Genomic DNA, 15,637 nt, shown 5'->3' on the forward strand with positions numbered 1-15,637 from the left:
GTAAAGCACTACTTGTCACACATTAGGTACTCAACAAAGATTAGCTGCTTAAAAAGTTGTCACTGCTGTCATCATAACATAAAAAATCATTATTATCATTAGTACTATTACTACCACCACTAGGTACTTCCTAGACATGACTTCATCTTCACAAAGAACTTATGAGGGATATACTATTATCTCCATCCCATAGTATGTAAAATTAAGTGCAAAACAGTTGACACAAGTTGTTTGGTTTTAGGGGGAAAAACCATTTTATTTGTTTTTAATAATTCCAAATTTTGCTTCAGATTTAGGTAACAAACGTGCAAATTTGCTACCTGGATATATTATGTGATGCTGAGGTTTGGGGTGTGAATGATCCCATTATTCAGGCAGTGAACAAAGAATCCAACAGTTAGTTTTTCAACCCCTGCCCCTCTCCTTCACTCTCCCCTCTAGCAGTCCCCAGTTTCTACTGCTGCCATGTTTATGTTCATGAGTACCCAATATTTAGGTCCGGCTTAGGAGAACATGCAGTATTTGGTTTTCTGTTGGTGTGTTAATTCACTTAGGATAATGGCCTCCAGCTGTATTCATGTTGCTGCAAAGGACATGATTTCATTCTTTCTACAGCAGTGAATTATTCTCTGGTGTATATGTACCACATTTTCTTTATCCAACCCACCGTTGATGGGCACCTAGGTTGATTCCATGTCTTTGTTATTGAGTTCACACAATTTGTAAGTATCAATACTAGTAAGTATTGATCAATACTAGTGAGTCTAACATCCATATAATAAGCACATTAAGACACTGTCTCTCAAAAGAACCAGGACAGTCTCCAGTGTGATAGATACTATATAATTTACTGAACATTTTTTATGTTCCAGGCATTCTTCTGAGCTCTAGGGATACAGCTGTGAATAAAACAAGTAAGTCTCTGCTTTTTTTTTGAGAAGGAGTCTCTCTCTGTTGCCCAGGCTGGAGTGCAATGGCGCCATTTCAGCTCACTGCAACCTTCACCTCCTAGGTTCAAGTGATTCTCCTGCCTCAGCCTCCCAAGTAGCTGGGATGACAGGCACGCACCACCACGCCCAGCTAATTTTTGTATATTTAGTATGGACAAATTTCACCGTGTTGGCCAGGATGATCTCAATCTCTTGACCTCGTGATCTGCCCAACTCGGCCTCCCGAAGTGCTGGGATTGCAGGCATGAGCCACTGTGCCTGGCCAAGTCTCTGCTTTTACATAGCTTATATTCTAGTGGATGAAGATGAACAGGAAAACTAAGAAGGAAAAAAAAATTACCTAATAGTAAGGACACTGCAGATAATTAAAATTAAGAGTGATGCAGCTGGAGGCTACTTAGATTGGGTAGGCAGAAAAAGCCTTTCTAAGAAGGCTACATTTAAGATGAGAACCCAAAACTCAACCAGAAGGAACAAGCTACCCAAAGAGCAGTATGGAGGGCTTTCCAGGCAGATAAAATAGTTATTACAGAGTGCCTAAATAGCTATACTACAGAGAGCTTAAAGTGCAAATCAGATTGCATCTTATGCATGCAAAGAAAGCAGTGGAGAAGAGGAACATTCTATGAGGTCAGAGGGGCAGGCAAAAGCCAGATCACCTGGGACTTTGTCATTCAAGGGAAGGGAATGTAGATTTTATTTTTTATTCTTTTATTTTTATTTATTTATTTTTGAGACAGAGTTTCGCTCTTTTTGCCCAGGCTGGAGTGCAATGGTGCAATTTTGGTTCACTGTAATTTCTGCCTCCCAGGTTCAAGCGATTCTCCTGCCTCAGCTTCTGAGTAGCTGGGATTACAGGTGCCCACCAGCATGCCCAGCTAATTTTTTGTATTATTAGTAGAGGCGAGGTTTTACCATGTTGGCCAGGCTGGTCTCGAACTCCTGACCTCAGGTAATCCACCTCCCAAAGTGCTAGGATTACAGGTGTGACCCACCTTGCCTGGTCAAGAATGTAGATTTTATGCTAAGGTAATGACAGATACAATGGGAGGACTTTAAGCAGGAAAGTGACATGAGCTGACTTACATTTTTTTTAAAGACCCATCTCACTGCTTGGCAGAAAACAGATAGTAGTGAGACAAGAATGTAGAGACAGGAAATCAGTCTATTTCTGTAGTGTAGACCAGAGATAAAAGTGGCTTGGACTAGGGAGGTTAGGAGTATAGCTGGAGAAAAACAAATTTGGTATGTGTTTTAGGGGTAAAACAGAAAGGTTTTACAGATTAACTGAATGAAAAGGGTAAAGGAAACAGAGGAATAACCCCTGTATTTTTAGCGTAAGTAGGAAGAATAATGGTTTAGTTTAATGAAATGGAGTTATATTTAAGGAGGAACAGGATTGGGATAAGAATAAGAGTAGAAAATAAGAGTTCTGTTTTGTTCAGCATGCATTTGAAATGCCCATCATATTCCCATTTGGAAATGTGCATAGGTAACTGGATCAGAATCAGGAATTCTAGAGAGTTCCTCTTACTCTTTCTCTGATTTCACAAAAGATTGAAGATAAAACGGCACAAGGAAAATAGCTTTTAGAATGCATAATGTGAGTATTTAATAACAATCTAAACGAGCAAGACAAGCTGTTGTGCTCTTCATGAAACCACTTCACTTATGAAATGTGAAGCATCATTTCTGCTGAGCATAATGACACAGAAAGTGAGTAAGCCTGAAGGTCAGTGAGATTCATGCCAAGGGACTTAAGTCATATGATATGGCCTCTATTTCCTAATTCTTACAAGATTTACAGGGCAAGACCTAGTAAGAAGAAGTCAGAGCTCCAAGTAGGATACAATTAAGGAGTACTTCTGAGAATTCCATCCCACATGAAGGGAGTCCACCGCATATCTGAGACAAAAATATCTTTTAAGTATACATAAAATCACAACTGTTCTACCAGCTATCTAATACGAGTTTCCATGGAAACCGTCAGAAACAATTTCTTAGAGTTAAACTGATTACTGACAAAAATAAGATGGACATAAAGTAAAATAAGAACTAAATTTACAAAATGGAATGGACCATATTAAATAGCAAAGCTCTATTAATATTTAATTCTGAGTAGTCTGATTCAAGCTAGTTATATTTAAGTATGACAGATTTTCTTAAAATGGCTATTTTGAGGGCAGATATCAAAATGAGAGAGAGATAAGAAATCATATTTGTTGCATATAAGTCATTAGTCTTTAATACACATCAGTAATATTGTAAAAGACACATACTTTTAGGAAAGACAACTAAAATTTATTGAGCAGTTACTAAACACCAAGTGTTTTGCATACAACATCTTGTTTAATCTTCGCAATAATCTCTCCAGGTAGGTTTTATTAATGTCATTTTTACAAGGCAGGAAGCTGAATCTCAAAAAGATACAACGTGCTCAGATCAAATAAGTAGTAAACAACAGAACCAGAATCAGACCCAGGTGTAGGTGAACACAAAATGTACTCTTTCATTAGGCTCTGAAAGGAAGCCACAACCCACAAGAGTCCAGGAAACTCAGGCCTATGTTCTCTTCCAATCACAAGAATCTTTAATTAGTTGACGGTTAGATTAGCTAACTAAAAACAAGACTGCTATATAAATTCCTTAAAAGAAAGTCAGGCATATATAAAATTAAAGGTTTTGTTTTGCCCAGAATATACAATAAAATTTTAACAGGTACTAATTTGACCATCAAATTAAATTAACAAAAGAAAGTTAATTAAAGAACATAAAGAGAAACAAGTAAATGAAAAGACTCAAGTCCTATATTGAAAACTACTTATCAGCTGGCTGATAAACTTAGGGAGCCAAGGTAGATAAGCTCATGAGCCATTATAAAAAGGAATAATCTCTTAAATTATCTATGTCGTTTAAGAATAAAAGCAAAAATGCCAAGCTATTTCTTACCTCATCACAATATGCTATAACAATTATTCTAAGTAATGGAACTATATTGCCAAGGTGATTGCTACAGATGACCAATTTTGCTAACTTAATATAACTGTAGTGGCCACATGAGAAATGGAAGCAATCTAAGGTATTGAATACTACATTCCTTCCATAATAATTATTTAATTTATTTTGGCTGTTGAATTTCTTCATAAATTCATGGTATGGTACATTTTACTCCAAGGGTCTTTAAAGAGAAATCTGGATATCTAGATCTCTGTTTCAGTTTAAGCAGTCAAAACAAATTACATTCAACCACAGCAAATACTAGTACATTCATAAGCAGAGCACAACTCAAGTATGCACATACAGAAATGCAGGACTCACACTAAATTCAATAAAGAGGAAAAACAAATAAAAACAAAAAGCAGAAACATATCCAGGAGGAATATGAAGGGTTAAAATACATAAAACAATGCAAGTGCATTGAAAATGAATTTTTCAAAATCAAGATACTACTGGCTTTCACTTTTGGCAATACTGGATAGTTTCTAGCCAAAGTACCAATGAAACGCTCAGCTGTGAAGCCAGGACATGCTTTAAAATAATTGTTCAATGAAATCACACAATAAAACACATGCCTATAAAGATAATGTCCAAAGAGCCACAATAAGGAAAAGCAAATCATTCCAGTACAAATGCAGTATTTCTACATAAGTAAGAAATTATAAATGCAAACCACTCAGAGTACTGAAATGCAAACACAACAGGCCACATTCAAAATACGATGTAAAGTTAAGCTAACACCAGTAGAAATGGTACTTGTCATTTTAACAGATATGAGTTTTAAGTGTGTCTTTATAGTTTTACTAAGTTTTGGTCAGATGAGCTTCCAAAAAAGTGTCAACATTGAAAATAATTTGTAAAGAATCATTCTTTAAAATGAATTGTAACACTAAAGTTTAATATTTTTCTAGTCTGTTTCTTGGTGCATTCCATTTCAACTTGATACAGTACTGGAAAAGCTTCTTGTATATGTCTTCAAACACTCTATGTAATGTTAAAGCACAGTTCTTGGGTTTAGAAATTTTCAGGACTGTTGATGCATAAAAGCTATCTTTAAGCATTCTATTTCCCCATTACTACTGAATGACTCTGCTAGTACTTAAAACCACTTTCCTTCTCAGTACGAAAGCTAAGATGGAAAACAGAGCTTAGTGCTTATAAAGAAAGAAAATGCAGTCTAGGATATATGTCCTCCTGTTCTTTTAGTTGAAAGATAAAATCAGAAACCAATTGGCATTGTTACATATAATATTTTGTTGTTTAGCAGATGACACCTAATGACAGAAATCATTTCAGTATCTTGAAGAGTAAGTTTTTGTTTTCTCCATTTCGTTCTTCCTTAAGCTCTTTCCTATTTATTTTCTTCAAGATTTTCCTCCTCTGTCTTGCCAGAACAGGACTTGAAATATAAATGAAATGAATGAAGAGGGAGAAACACTTCTGAAACTCTACAGTGAAGCCAAGGAGTTTTCACTGTGGTGGGGGTGCTCATCTTACATTTATCTGTTCATGAGTCCTGAGGCTTGAAATACTCTGCTAAGAGACATTACAGAAAAAGTAGCCTCTTAACAGCAGGCTTCTCCATGTTTTCTAGCACATAATAGATTTTAAATGGCCCAAGTTAGGCCACAACTACAGAAAAGGGCTCTAAATGCTTCAGTTTTCATTTCAGCTATGTGGCCACCTAACAAAATGTGTTTCTTCTGTAAAGTGAGACTGAATACATCCAAAGGCCTGGTTCCTAATGCGAATCCATAGGTAATCATGTCTGTGTCCATGAATCCCCCAGAAATTGTTTTCAAAATCCCGTGCACACATCTGGGGAGCAGTTCCATAGCTTTAATCCAGCTCTCAAAGGGGTGCATCAACACAACAGTCAAAGAGTCACTGTGCCAATATCTGTTCCAGCCCTTATACCAGGAAGCCACAGGATAAAGGCCAAAGCACATGGCCTTAAAATATTGCCTGGGACAAGTCACTTCCTGCCTGTGAAAAACGTATATATTAATAACCTGCTTCACAGTAAGCTGATGAAGAATAGATAAATGGGATGTTGACCACAAATTCTTAATTTGTAAAAGTTACTTCCATTGTGGTAAGAAGACTAAAAGTATTTAAGGTTCCCAGACACTAAGGAACTGCATCTGCTCAAATAGCTTGCAAGTATCCGGGCAGGCCGGGCAGGCACTCCACTCTCTGTCCTTTTCACATCCCACATGAGAAGAATACAACAGGCCACATTCAAAACACAATGCAAAGTTAAGCCTAACACCAGTCTGGTACTCAGGCTTGGGCCCACCAAAGAAGAAATAAAGACATAATGATATCTTATGGTGACATCAACCTTTAGAAACAAAGGGATTTAAAATTACCAAGTGACCCTTTTGGGGTCTACAACACTTACCAGACCTTAAGAAAGCAGAAGACGAGGAGACGACTGCATCAGGTGAGCAGGCCATTTCAAATTGTTGGCTCTAATCATAAGCGTCCCAGGCTAAGCTATAGCAATTTTAAAACTGTTTAGTGAAGGTTAGAAGCAATCAGTGTTAAATTAATTGAAAGCAGTGTGAGCAGTTATTAACACGATGCAGTGCGCAACAAAGGCAGTAACTAAGGATCATTATAACTTTATTTTCTCTTTTATGACTTGAAAATGTGATTTTCTTCGCTTTGATAAATTACACTTGCTCATATGGATGAGGCAGGAACTACATAATATCCACTTATTAAACATTACATAAAAGTAGTATCCTCTATTGTGCAGTGAAGTAATTCTGCTGCTATGTAACAATGCTCGAACTCTGGGGAGGACTCTACACCAGAGTCAGGTTAGTGGAGGTTTCTAACAAAGCTCTGTTTATATATTCTTCTAAAAGTAACAAACAGAATCAAGTTGATTGTTTTTAATGGCATAGGAAGTTATTAACTCAAGAGTTATTAACTTTATCATCTGTACTTCATATCGTTATAAGAATGTGAAACCTGAAATTTAACTATTAATTTGGAGGAATGACTTCAACTGGCATCTCTTTTTACTACTACAATGTAAACACATAGGAACATTCAACATTGATACTATGCACTTTGCACGTAACACTGAATTTAAATAACTGCATTCAACAACAGTTAACGCTAGAATTCTTTTTCTCAGCTAAGAAAAGAGAAGTAAGGTTTTCAAAGCTGTTATGACATGCATTTCAGAGGAAAGAAAGACTGATGAAGAAAATAAACTCTATGTGCTTAGGAAGGGAAAAGAGAAATGTTGCAAAAATATATGTTGGGGGCAGTACTCAGGTCCCTGTAAGAAAACTCTGGTTACTTTTCTTTGTCAGACATAACCAATCCAATAACACTTTTTATATCCAGATAGCTACATTGTTAGTAGCCAACTCAATATTCCTATATGACACAAAAAAGAAATTTAAGAAAAAGTATGAAACAAATACATGTGACTATTCCAAGTCACTTTATTGATTCTCAGTAGTACTAAGGACAACTTTTTGAAAAAATTCTCTCATATTTCATAGTTGGTAATTTTACTATAACCCTAAATAAAACAGAACTTTTTGTAAGGTATAAAAAGCAGAATGAAATTGGCAATAAAGGTTAGGTTTATGATTTCTGAAATTAGATTTTCAGAAATTAGATTTACTTTCTCTAAATTAAAAAAATAAAATAAATAAAAAGTCAGTATGTACAACAGACAACTAAGAACTTCATAAAGGGGAAAAGCCCAAAATAGAAAAGGCATGTATTAGCTGAGAAAATAATTTTATTTTATTTTTTCTGAGATGGAGTCTCGCTCTGTCGCCCAGGTTGGCGTGCAGTGGTGCGACTTCTACTCACTGCAATCTCCGCCTCCTGGATTCAAGCAATTCTCCTGCCTCAGCGTCCCGAGTAGCTAGGATTATAGGCGCGTGCCACCATGCCCAGCTAATTTTTGTATTTTTTTTCCTTCTTCTTTTTTTTGATACAGAGTTTCGCTCTTGTTACCCAGGCTGGAGTGCAATGGCGTGATCTCGGCTCACCGCAACCTCCGCGTCCTGGGTTCAAGCAATTCTCCTGCCTTAGCCTCCCGAGTAGCTGGGACTACAGGCACGTGCCACCACGCCCAGCTAATTTTTGTATTTTTAGTAGAAACGGGGTTTCACCGTCTGGTTTGACCAGATAGTCTCGATCTCTTGACCTTGTGATCCACCCGCCTCGGCCTCCCAAAGTGCTGGGATTATAGGCATGAGCCACCGTGCCCAGCCGAAAATAATTTCTTAATAGCAATGCAAGTGCAAAGTGAATTTTCTTAGCTAATGCCTTTCACATCCCCTAATATGACATAGTTAGTCAATTCTTTCAAAGGGAAGCACCTTAGTTGAAAATCTGCTTTCTACCTTCCACCTTTCTCGTTTAAGTGCATGCTTTTTGCTTAAGCTTATCTCCGGCCAGCCAGGAAATACGAGAAGTTTTCATTCCGACTTTAAGAGGAGTTTTCAGCCACACGTGTTGATAACTCCACAAGTCATGACGCTGCAATTTGAACAAGTCAGTTCGGGACACTTGGAACTGTTCAAACTGCCTACAAGGCACCTTCTGACCTCCAGGCTCTCGGGCTTGGAAAATCTGGGGTCACTTGCCTACGGATGGAGCCCTTCTCCTTCTGAGCCCTAACTATGCATTTCATGACTTGAGGCCCAGTCTCCTTCAGTTTCTGCTACACAGATGACAGGTCTACCGCTTAGAACCCGTGGGGAATGTAAAAGGGATATAAGACATAAGGTAAGGGGCAGTCGCCGGCTCTCTGCAGCCGGAGCGTAGCTACAACATTTGACTTGATCTGATTAAGCTATCTGACTTGCACGGAGAACACTTACAGGGAGGGTACACTCCCTTTCCCAGGAATATACTGCCGCCTAATTTCTAAGTTAGAAGACTCTACGGGAAGTCAGGACCGCTACCCAGTTTCCAAGTGGGGATCACAAGCGGAAAAGAGTTGGGGGCACACACAGAGTGGAGTTGGCATCGCCATCTAATTTTTAGAGGTGGAAGAAGATATCAGAAGCAAGGCCGGGGCCGCCACCTGCTTTCTAAGGGGAACTCCGGGCACAGGTTCATTCCCAGGACTCCCACCTGCCTCCCGCAAAGGTGCTTGAGAGGAAGCACCACCCAAGGTGCTCGAGTAGGGGGGTGGCGCCCCAGTCAGCCAAACCTGAGCGCTTGGTCCGAGCTCTTCGCTCCAAGACCTTCCAGCTCACTTCGGCCATGAGCCCGGCCGCCCCCGCCATTGCGCTCCAGCAGCCGCCTTGGCCACCGCCCCCAGGGCAGCCTGTCAGCAGTGCCCGCTCGGCCACGCCCCCCGCACGACACTGTCGGGAGGCGCGCCTGCCGGAAGTGAGCGTGAGGACGACTTTCATCCTAGCTCCACTGTCTTTTTAGCGTCGGAAGGGCTGCTCTAGAGGGAGAGAGAAAAAGGAGCCTGCAGCGGCTTCTACGCGTTCCCGAGTTGCGCGCCTACTCTCTCCGCTGGTGGCGCGGTGCTTTGCGGCTGCCGTCAAGCGCGGCGCTGGGCCGGCGGGCGGGGGCCGAGGGGCTGCCATGGCGGCGGCGGGCCGGCTGCCTAGCTCCTGGGCGCTGCTGGCGCCGCTCCTCGCGGGGCTTGCACTACTGGGAGTCGGGCCGGTCCCAGCGCGGGCGCTGCACAACGTCACGGCCGAGCTCTTTGGGGCCGAGGCCTGGGGCACCCTTGCGGCTTTCGGGGACCTCAACTCCGACAAGCAGACGGACCTCTTCGTGCTGCGGGAAAGTCAGTGTTTGCCGGGCCCTCCCTCTGTTCGCTGTCTGTGTGCTCCTCCCGGTGTTCCCCAAACCCATTGCCCAATGGCCGGTCCTTCTGCATTTCCTGGCCCTTCTCTCCCAGCCCTGTGGCCTTCCCTTCAGCATTCTTAACAGATTGTCCTTTTGCACCACCCTTTCCAACCCCAGGTTCTGACCCAGCCACCCTACAGTTTGACCTACCCCCAAAAGCCCTGACAGCACCCCAGGTTTTTTCCTCAGAAGTCTGCGGCCTTCACCCACTCACCCTACCCCCTTCTCCCCATGGAATCACCTGCCTTCCAAAGTGCTTCCTGATTCCCAGGAATCTTTGTAGCTTGCCTCAACGTTCGCTCCCAAGGCCCTCTCTTTTCTGTTTTGCTTCAATCTTCCTTCCCCATTGATGAACAGGAAAAGGTGCAACTTGACAATTTCTTCTCATAGGGAGGGGCCTTTTCCTTGCCTCCCCACCTACCTAATTCACCACCCCTCTCTTTGTCAAGGCCACAAGTTTCTTTGAAGTGAATGTGCCCTCAAGGGCCTAAACACTGAATAATTCACACAAGCATTTTGGAAGGACCACTGATAAACCCAATACCTCCTTGGGAAAGCATTCTCAAACTACAGAACTTTCTCTCGAGCTGCCTTTCTTTCGTGTACACCTTCCTCACCTTGGTCATCACCTTAGTGTTCCAAATCTCTACTTTCTTTGCTAACATGTTCTTGGAAATTCTTTGCTTTAGCCATCATTTACAAAAATCTAACTTTTTTATAAATCTTGATGCTGACAGTGGGCATTGTTGGGGGCGAGGGTCCTTACCGTTCTTGAGTACTCACAGAAGCAGATGTGGCTTAAAGATCAATGCCATGAAGGAAGGAAATGAAGAGCTACTCAGAGCTTGCCTGACAGGATCTTGATCCAGACTTGGGGCCCTTGCCAGGATGCAGAGCCTTTTACGGACTCTGAATATTTTCCCAATCTTTTTGACTCCTCATTTTGCAACATACTGCCAAACCTGTTGCTACTCTGACCAAACTGGATACAGAGAGTGGACTTGACTTTAAAGATGGCCTGTGTGTGATTAAGCAATTCCAAAAGTCTGTCTCAATGAGTGCAAATTGAGCTCCAAAAATGTATCAGCCTCTGGAGGATGGTTCTATAGGTGGAGGGTCTTGGAGGATTCAGATTTTCTCCTTACATGCCTAATTACGTCCATGTTGTCAGGTATCTACAATGGGAGTTCCTGCATCCTTGGGGTCATGTATCTATGTAATGAACTAAACAGCCTTACAAGGGACAGCATTGCTAGATTCAGAGAAGACAAGTCTTGACGTGTAGTAGTTATAAGACATCGTCTTTATATGGTTCTTTTAAGTCAACCAGTCTGACTTCTTGCAGAATCCACTGGCTTCAGTTTCTCTTGATTAACTGCTTTTTCCCATGTTCCTCCTTTCTGTTCCTCTGCTGCTTTGGACATTAAACTTGTGACATAATATTAGGCATCCCCATTGGACTGGTGGGACTGTCCTTGAGAGGGCAGATGAACTGGAGCAGAATAAGTTTTCTTGTTAAGAGCAGTGCTCAGAAACCTTCTTGTAACCTGATTGGGTGTCTTACCAAGAAACATTTTTCTAATATATATTTGTTTCCTTTAGGAAATGACTTAATCGTCTTTTTGGCAGACCAGAATGCACCCTATTTTAAACCCAAAGTCAAGATATCTTTCAAGTAAGTACATACATGATCATTTTGATAAAACAGTCATTAATGTAATAATAGATATGCTGTTGCTGATTAGATTGTCTTTAAAGTCAGTCTTACCTGTGGTGTTGGGATGCAAAACCACTAGTTGTGAGACATGAGTAGCAAGTGATTTGTTTGGAAAAATAGTGAAAATACCAAAGTTTAAAAATGACTTAAATAAAATTTGAGTGGATCCAGGTTTGTTTGTATATATAAACACCCTTTATTTCCTTGCAATCTCATATCCTTTCTTGAATGTGTCTCGATCTGTGCCTCATCTTGAGGGAGCAGTCACTCACAGGGGTCTCATTATGATGGCAATGTGTTTTGTGGAAGAGGGGCCTATGTTGCAGTGGGGGAAAAGTCAGTGTTCTAATTTTTTTGTTTAATTGACTGATGGATGGTGATTTTTAAGGTTGACTTGGAAGGATCAAGTTTTTTTAATTATCTGAATTTTTAAAATCTTCAAGTAATGGTTATTATTTTTCTTTTCTGTGGTTGGCATTGCATGAAACAGTGACCACCCCCACACCTCTACTTCCATCATAGTGACACAACACAGTTGTGAAACTACAAGAAGCAAGCATTTGTGGCTGTCTGAATTCAAGCAAGAAGAGAGGGGTCAGTGCAGGCCAAAGGGGCGATTTCCAGAGTCATGGACTTGAGCTTGACTTTAGTATAAGTAAAAAGTTAGGTGAAGATGTTCAACTTTGGAGACTGAGCATTTATGAGAGATAAAAGTTAAGAGCAGCATGTTATGAAGAGGAGGTAGAAAGATCTGCCTAACAAAAGTGGAAGGTACACTTTGGGAAGTTAAGGACTAAGAACATGAGATAAGAAGACTAGACTGGGAGCCTTCAGAAATCACAAAAAGAGTTTGACCAAAGTCTTATTTAGAAGAGGGGAATCATCAGGCCCTTGTGCAAAGGAGAGATAATGAAAACAATATTTTAAGTTGATTTACTGGTGAAGCATATGCAGAATGAATTAGTTTGTAGAAGATTAAAGACTACTTAGAAAACTGTTTTTTAAAAGTCCCCGTGTGGGCTAATTAGTTCTCAGACTCTACAGTATTTTATGTAAACTCAAACTCACGTTAAAAAAAAAATGGCCTTTAAGTAGAACTTTGAGGGTAATGTTATAAATGGATAAATAGGAACTTATTTCCCTTGAGAAATGTTTCTGGGTGGTGACTGTCAGCATGCTGGAAGTGGAGAAGAAACTAAAGTTGATCAGTGTATATGAGAAGTGAGCTAACTGCCTAGAGGTGATTTTTTTTTGCTGATTAGAAATTAAGGAAATTTAAAGGATGTAAAAGGCATGTATTCTGATAAGTTAAAACAAATATCCCAGTTTTTGTTTTTGTTTTTTTTTTGAGGTGGAGTGTCACTCTCTCACCAGGCTGGAGTGCAGTTGCGTGATCTCGGCTCACTGCAACTTCTACCTCCCGGGTTCAAGCAATTCTCCTGCCTCAGCCTCCCGAGTAGCTGGGACTACAGGTGCAATACCACGCCCAGCTAATTTTTGTATTTTTAGTATGGACAGATTTCACCATGTTGGCCAGGATGGTCTCGGTCTCTTGACCTTGTGATCCGCCCACCTCGGCCTCCCATAGTGCTGGGACTACAGGCATGAGCCACCACGCCCGGCCCCAGTTAATTATTTTTATTAATGCAATGTACTTTCAAAATTTAGTAACTCTTATTTGTGTTTTAATTTAGAATAATTTTCAAAGCAAATTATTCTTCACCCTTTTTCTCCCCTACACCCCTATTTCTCTCTCAGATGCGACCACTTTTAAGACCTGTAGCTGATTCTTCTAGTGTTTATTACTATATTTTAAAATAAAATTTTACACTAATTTCTTGAATTATCATTTCTAAATATTCATTTCTTGTTTCTTTTTTAATTAACATAAATAAGTAAATTATTTACATTGTCCTAGTTTAATTAAATCATAATTTTTTGTTAAATCAGTAATCATTGTTTACATTTTAACCATGTAGTGTCTATGTAATTCAGAACCAGGTAGTGTGCAGTATTTCTTTTTTTTTAGACAGAGTCTCACTCTTGTTGCCCCGGCTGGAGTGCAGTGGCGCGATCTCGGCTTACTGCAGCTTCCACTTCCTGGGCTCAAGTGATTCTTCCACCTCAGTCTCCTAAGTAGCTGTGATTACAGGCGCCTGCCACCACGCCTGGCTAATTTTTTGTATTTTTAGTAGAGCTGGGGTTTCACCATGTTGGCCAGGCTGTTCTTAAACTCCCAACCTAGGTGATCCGCCCACCTTGGCCTCCAAAAGTGCTGGGATAGTATTTCATTTTTTGTGTAGCTTGCCATACTGGAATAAATTATTGCTTTTTAAAAAATCAATTGCATAGTTTTCTATGGACATATCCTTAATTCTTTGCAGATATTCCCTCATATTAGCCAGATACCTATCATGCATTTTTGCTTTTCCCATTGGATCCTGTATATTCCTATTCAGTCTGGATTCATTCTCCAGGCCTTTTGCAGGATGATTCTATCACATTTTAAAAAAGAAATTTCCTCATTTACTTCGTGGGGGTGCGTGCTTTAGGAGATTCCTGAGAAAGGATGCATGATGAGTCCTGTCATGTCCGAAAGCTTTTTCTACCCAGTCTTAACACTTTAGTGTATTGTAGTCTGGCTTCATGGGTTACTGTCTTAAAATTCAATCCTATTTTTTCTTCTAATCTTTCAAATGTAAATTGTTTTAACTTTGGAGGCTATTGGAGTCTCTTCTTTTTCCATTTTATTCTGATTTCATGATGATGTGCCTTGGTGTAGATTTGTTTTTCTCTTTTTTATAGAGACAGGGTCTTTCTGTGTCACCCAGGTAACAAAAGAGTACAGTGACAAAATCATAGCTCACGGTAGCAACATAATCCTGGGCTCAAGCTGTCCTTCCACCTTCGCCTTCCAGTGCTGCAATTACAGGAATGATTATTTTTTACTTATTATGCCAGGCATTTTGTGGGCCCTTTCAAGCTAGAGGCCTCTATCCTTGGGGGCTTTTTGAAATAACTCTTACATTATTAAATATTTCCTTGAAACTTCTTTTTTGTCTTTTTCAGGAATTCCTATCAGTGGATTGTTAGTCTGCCTGGGTTCATCCTTTGTTCCTTTATCTTACCTGTTTTTTTTTTTTTTTAATCATTTTGTTTTATTTTCCTTTGCAGGAGGTTTTCTCAACTTTATCTTCTAAGTCCAATTTTTTTTTTTTTTTTTTTTTGAGGTGGAGTCTCACTCTTTTGCCCAGGCTAGAGTGCAATGGCACAATCTTGGCTCACTGCAATCTCCACTTCCTGGGTTCAAGCGATTCTCCTGCCTCAGCCTCCCAAGTAGCTAGGATTAGAGATGCACACCACCATGCCTGGCTATTTTTGCTATTTTTTTTTCCCAACTCCGTTAGCTGTTCCAAGGAATATTTTTTGTATTTTTGATACCAGCGAGGTTTTACCATGTTGGCCAGGCTAGTCTCAAACATCTGACCTCAAGTGATCGGCCCACCCCCATCTCCCGAAGTGCCAGGATTACAGGCATGAACTAGCACTCCCAGCCATGTGTCACATTTTTAATTTCTGAGTTTTTTCTTTGTTTGTTTTCTTAATGATACTGTCTTTTAGCATACTGTGGTTATGTTTTTTTAATAGGCAGACTTTCTTAAGTGTGATTTTGAATTTTTCTTTTGTTGCCTTAGCTCTATTTTCTTCAGTTTCCTTATTGTTATTTGTTTTAGCTCTCTTTAATAGTCAAAGTTTTCTTTAGAAGGTGGGTGTCTACTCATATGTCCAAGTAAGATGCTAAAGAAATCATTGGAAATGCATTGCTTAGTGGGACTTGTCTGCTGTCTTTTGCCCTGCGTGTATATTCTTGACAAATTAACATTCTAGAAGTAGGGTAGAGCTGTGGGCAAGGGTTAAATTACTCCTTTTGTTGACTTTTGGTTAAGTGCTGTTTTTAGCTTAAGGCCAAAGCCTTACTCATTACTGTAACTTAAATCCTTAATTCCTGAGACTTTCCAGAAATACACCACTTGGTTCTTACCTTGCTGAGTGAGAGGGAGAAAGGACTGACCACTGATGCATTCAGAAAGTAATTATCTGTAGTCTAATTGGAAAT

General features: G+C 40.1%; 2 protein-coding genes across 7 annotated transcripts in view; one reads left to right on the forward strand and one right to left on the reverse strand.

Moving 5' to 3' along the window:
• The window catches only part of PHKB (phosphorylase kinase regulatory subunit beta), a 240,968-nt gene extending 231,709 nt beyond the window's left edge, over positions 1-9,259 (reverse strand). For 2 of the 6 annotated variants that reach the window (XM_010347818.3, XM_003937248.4), the window contains exon 1: positions 9,148-9,259. In XM_010347818.3, coding sequence (XP_010346120.1) covers positions 9,148-9,223 — 76 coding nt within the window. In that variant the 5' untranslated portion in view covers positions 9,224-9,259. Of the gene's footprint in view, positions 1-6,351; positions 8,290-9,068; positions 9,091-9,147 lie in introns of those variants that run through there. The other 4 variants (XM_010347819.3, XM_074403416.1, XM_074403417.1 and 1 more) reach the window with 4 other exon arrangements.
• Positions 9,260-9,493: 234 nt separating this feature from the next.
• The window catches only part of ITFG1 (integrin alpha FG-GAP repeat containing 1), a 277,356-nt gene continuing 271,212 nt past the window's right edge, over positions 9,494-15,637 (forward strand). The window contains exons 1-2 of the mRNA XM_003937249.4: positions 9,494-9,741; positions 11,406-11,478. Coding sequence (XP_003937298.1) covers positions 9,534-9,741; positions 11,406-11,478 — 281 coding nt within the window. The 5' untranslated portion in view covers positions 9,494-9,533. The remainder of the gene's footprint in view (positions 9,742-11,405; positions 11,479-15,637) is intronic.

The sequence above is a fragment of the Saimiri boliviensis genome, chromosome 1 (genome assembly GCF_048565385.1).
Source record: "Saimiri boliviensis isolate mSaiBol1 chromosome 1, mSaiBol1.pri, whole genome shotgun sequence".
Taxonomy (NCBI): Eukaryota; Metazoa; Chordata; class Mammalia; order Primates; family Cebidae; genus Saimiri; species Saimiri boliviensis.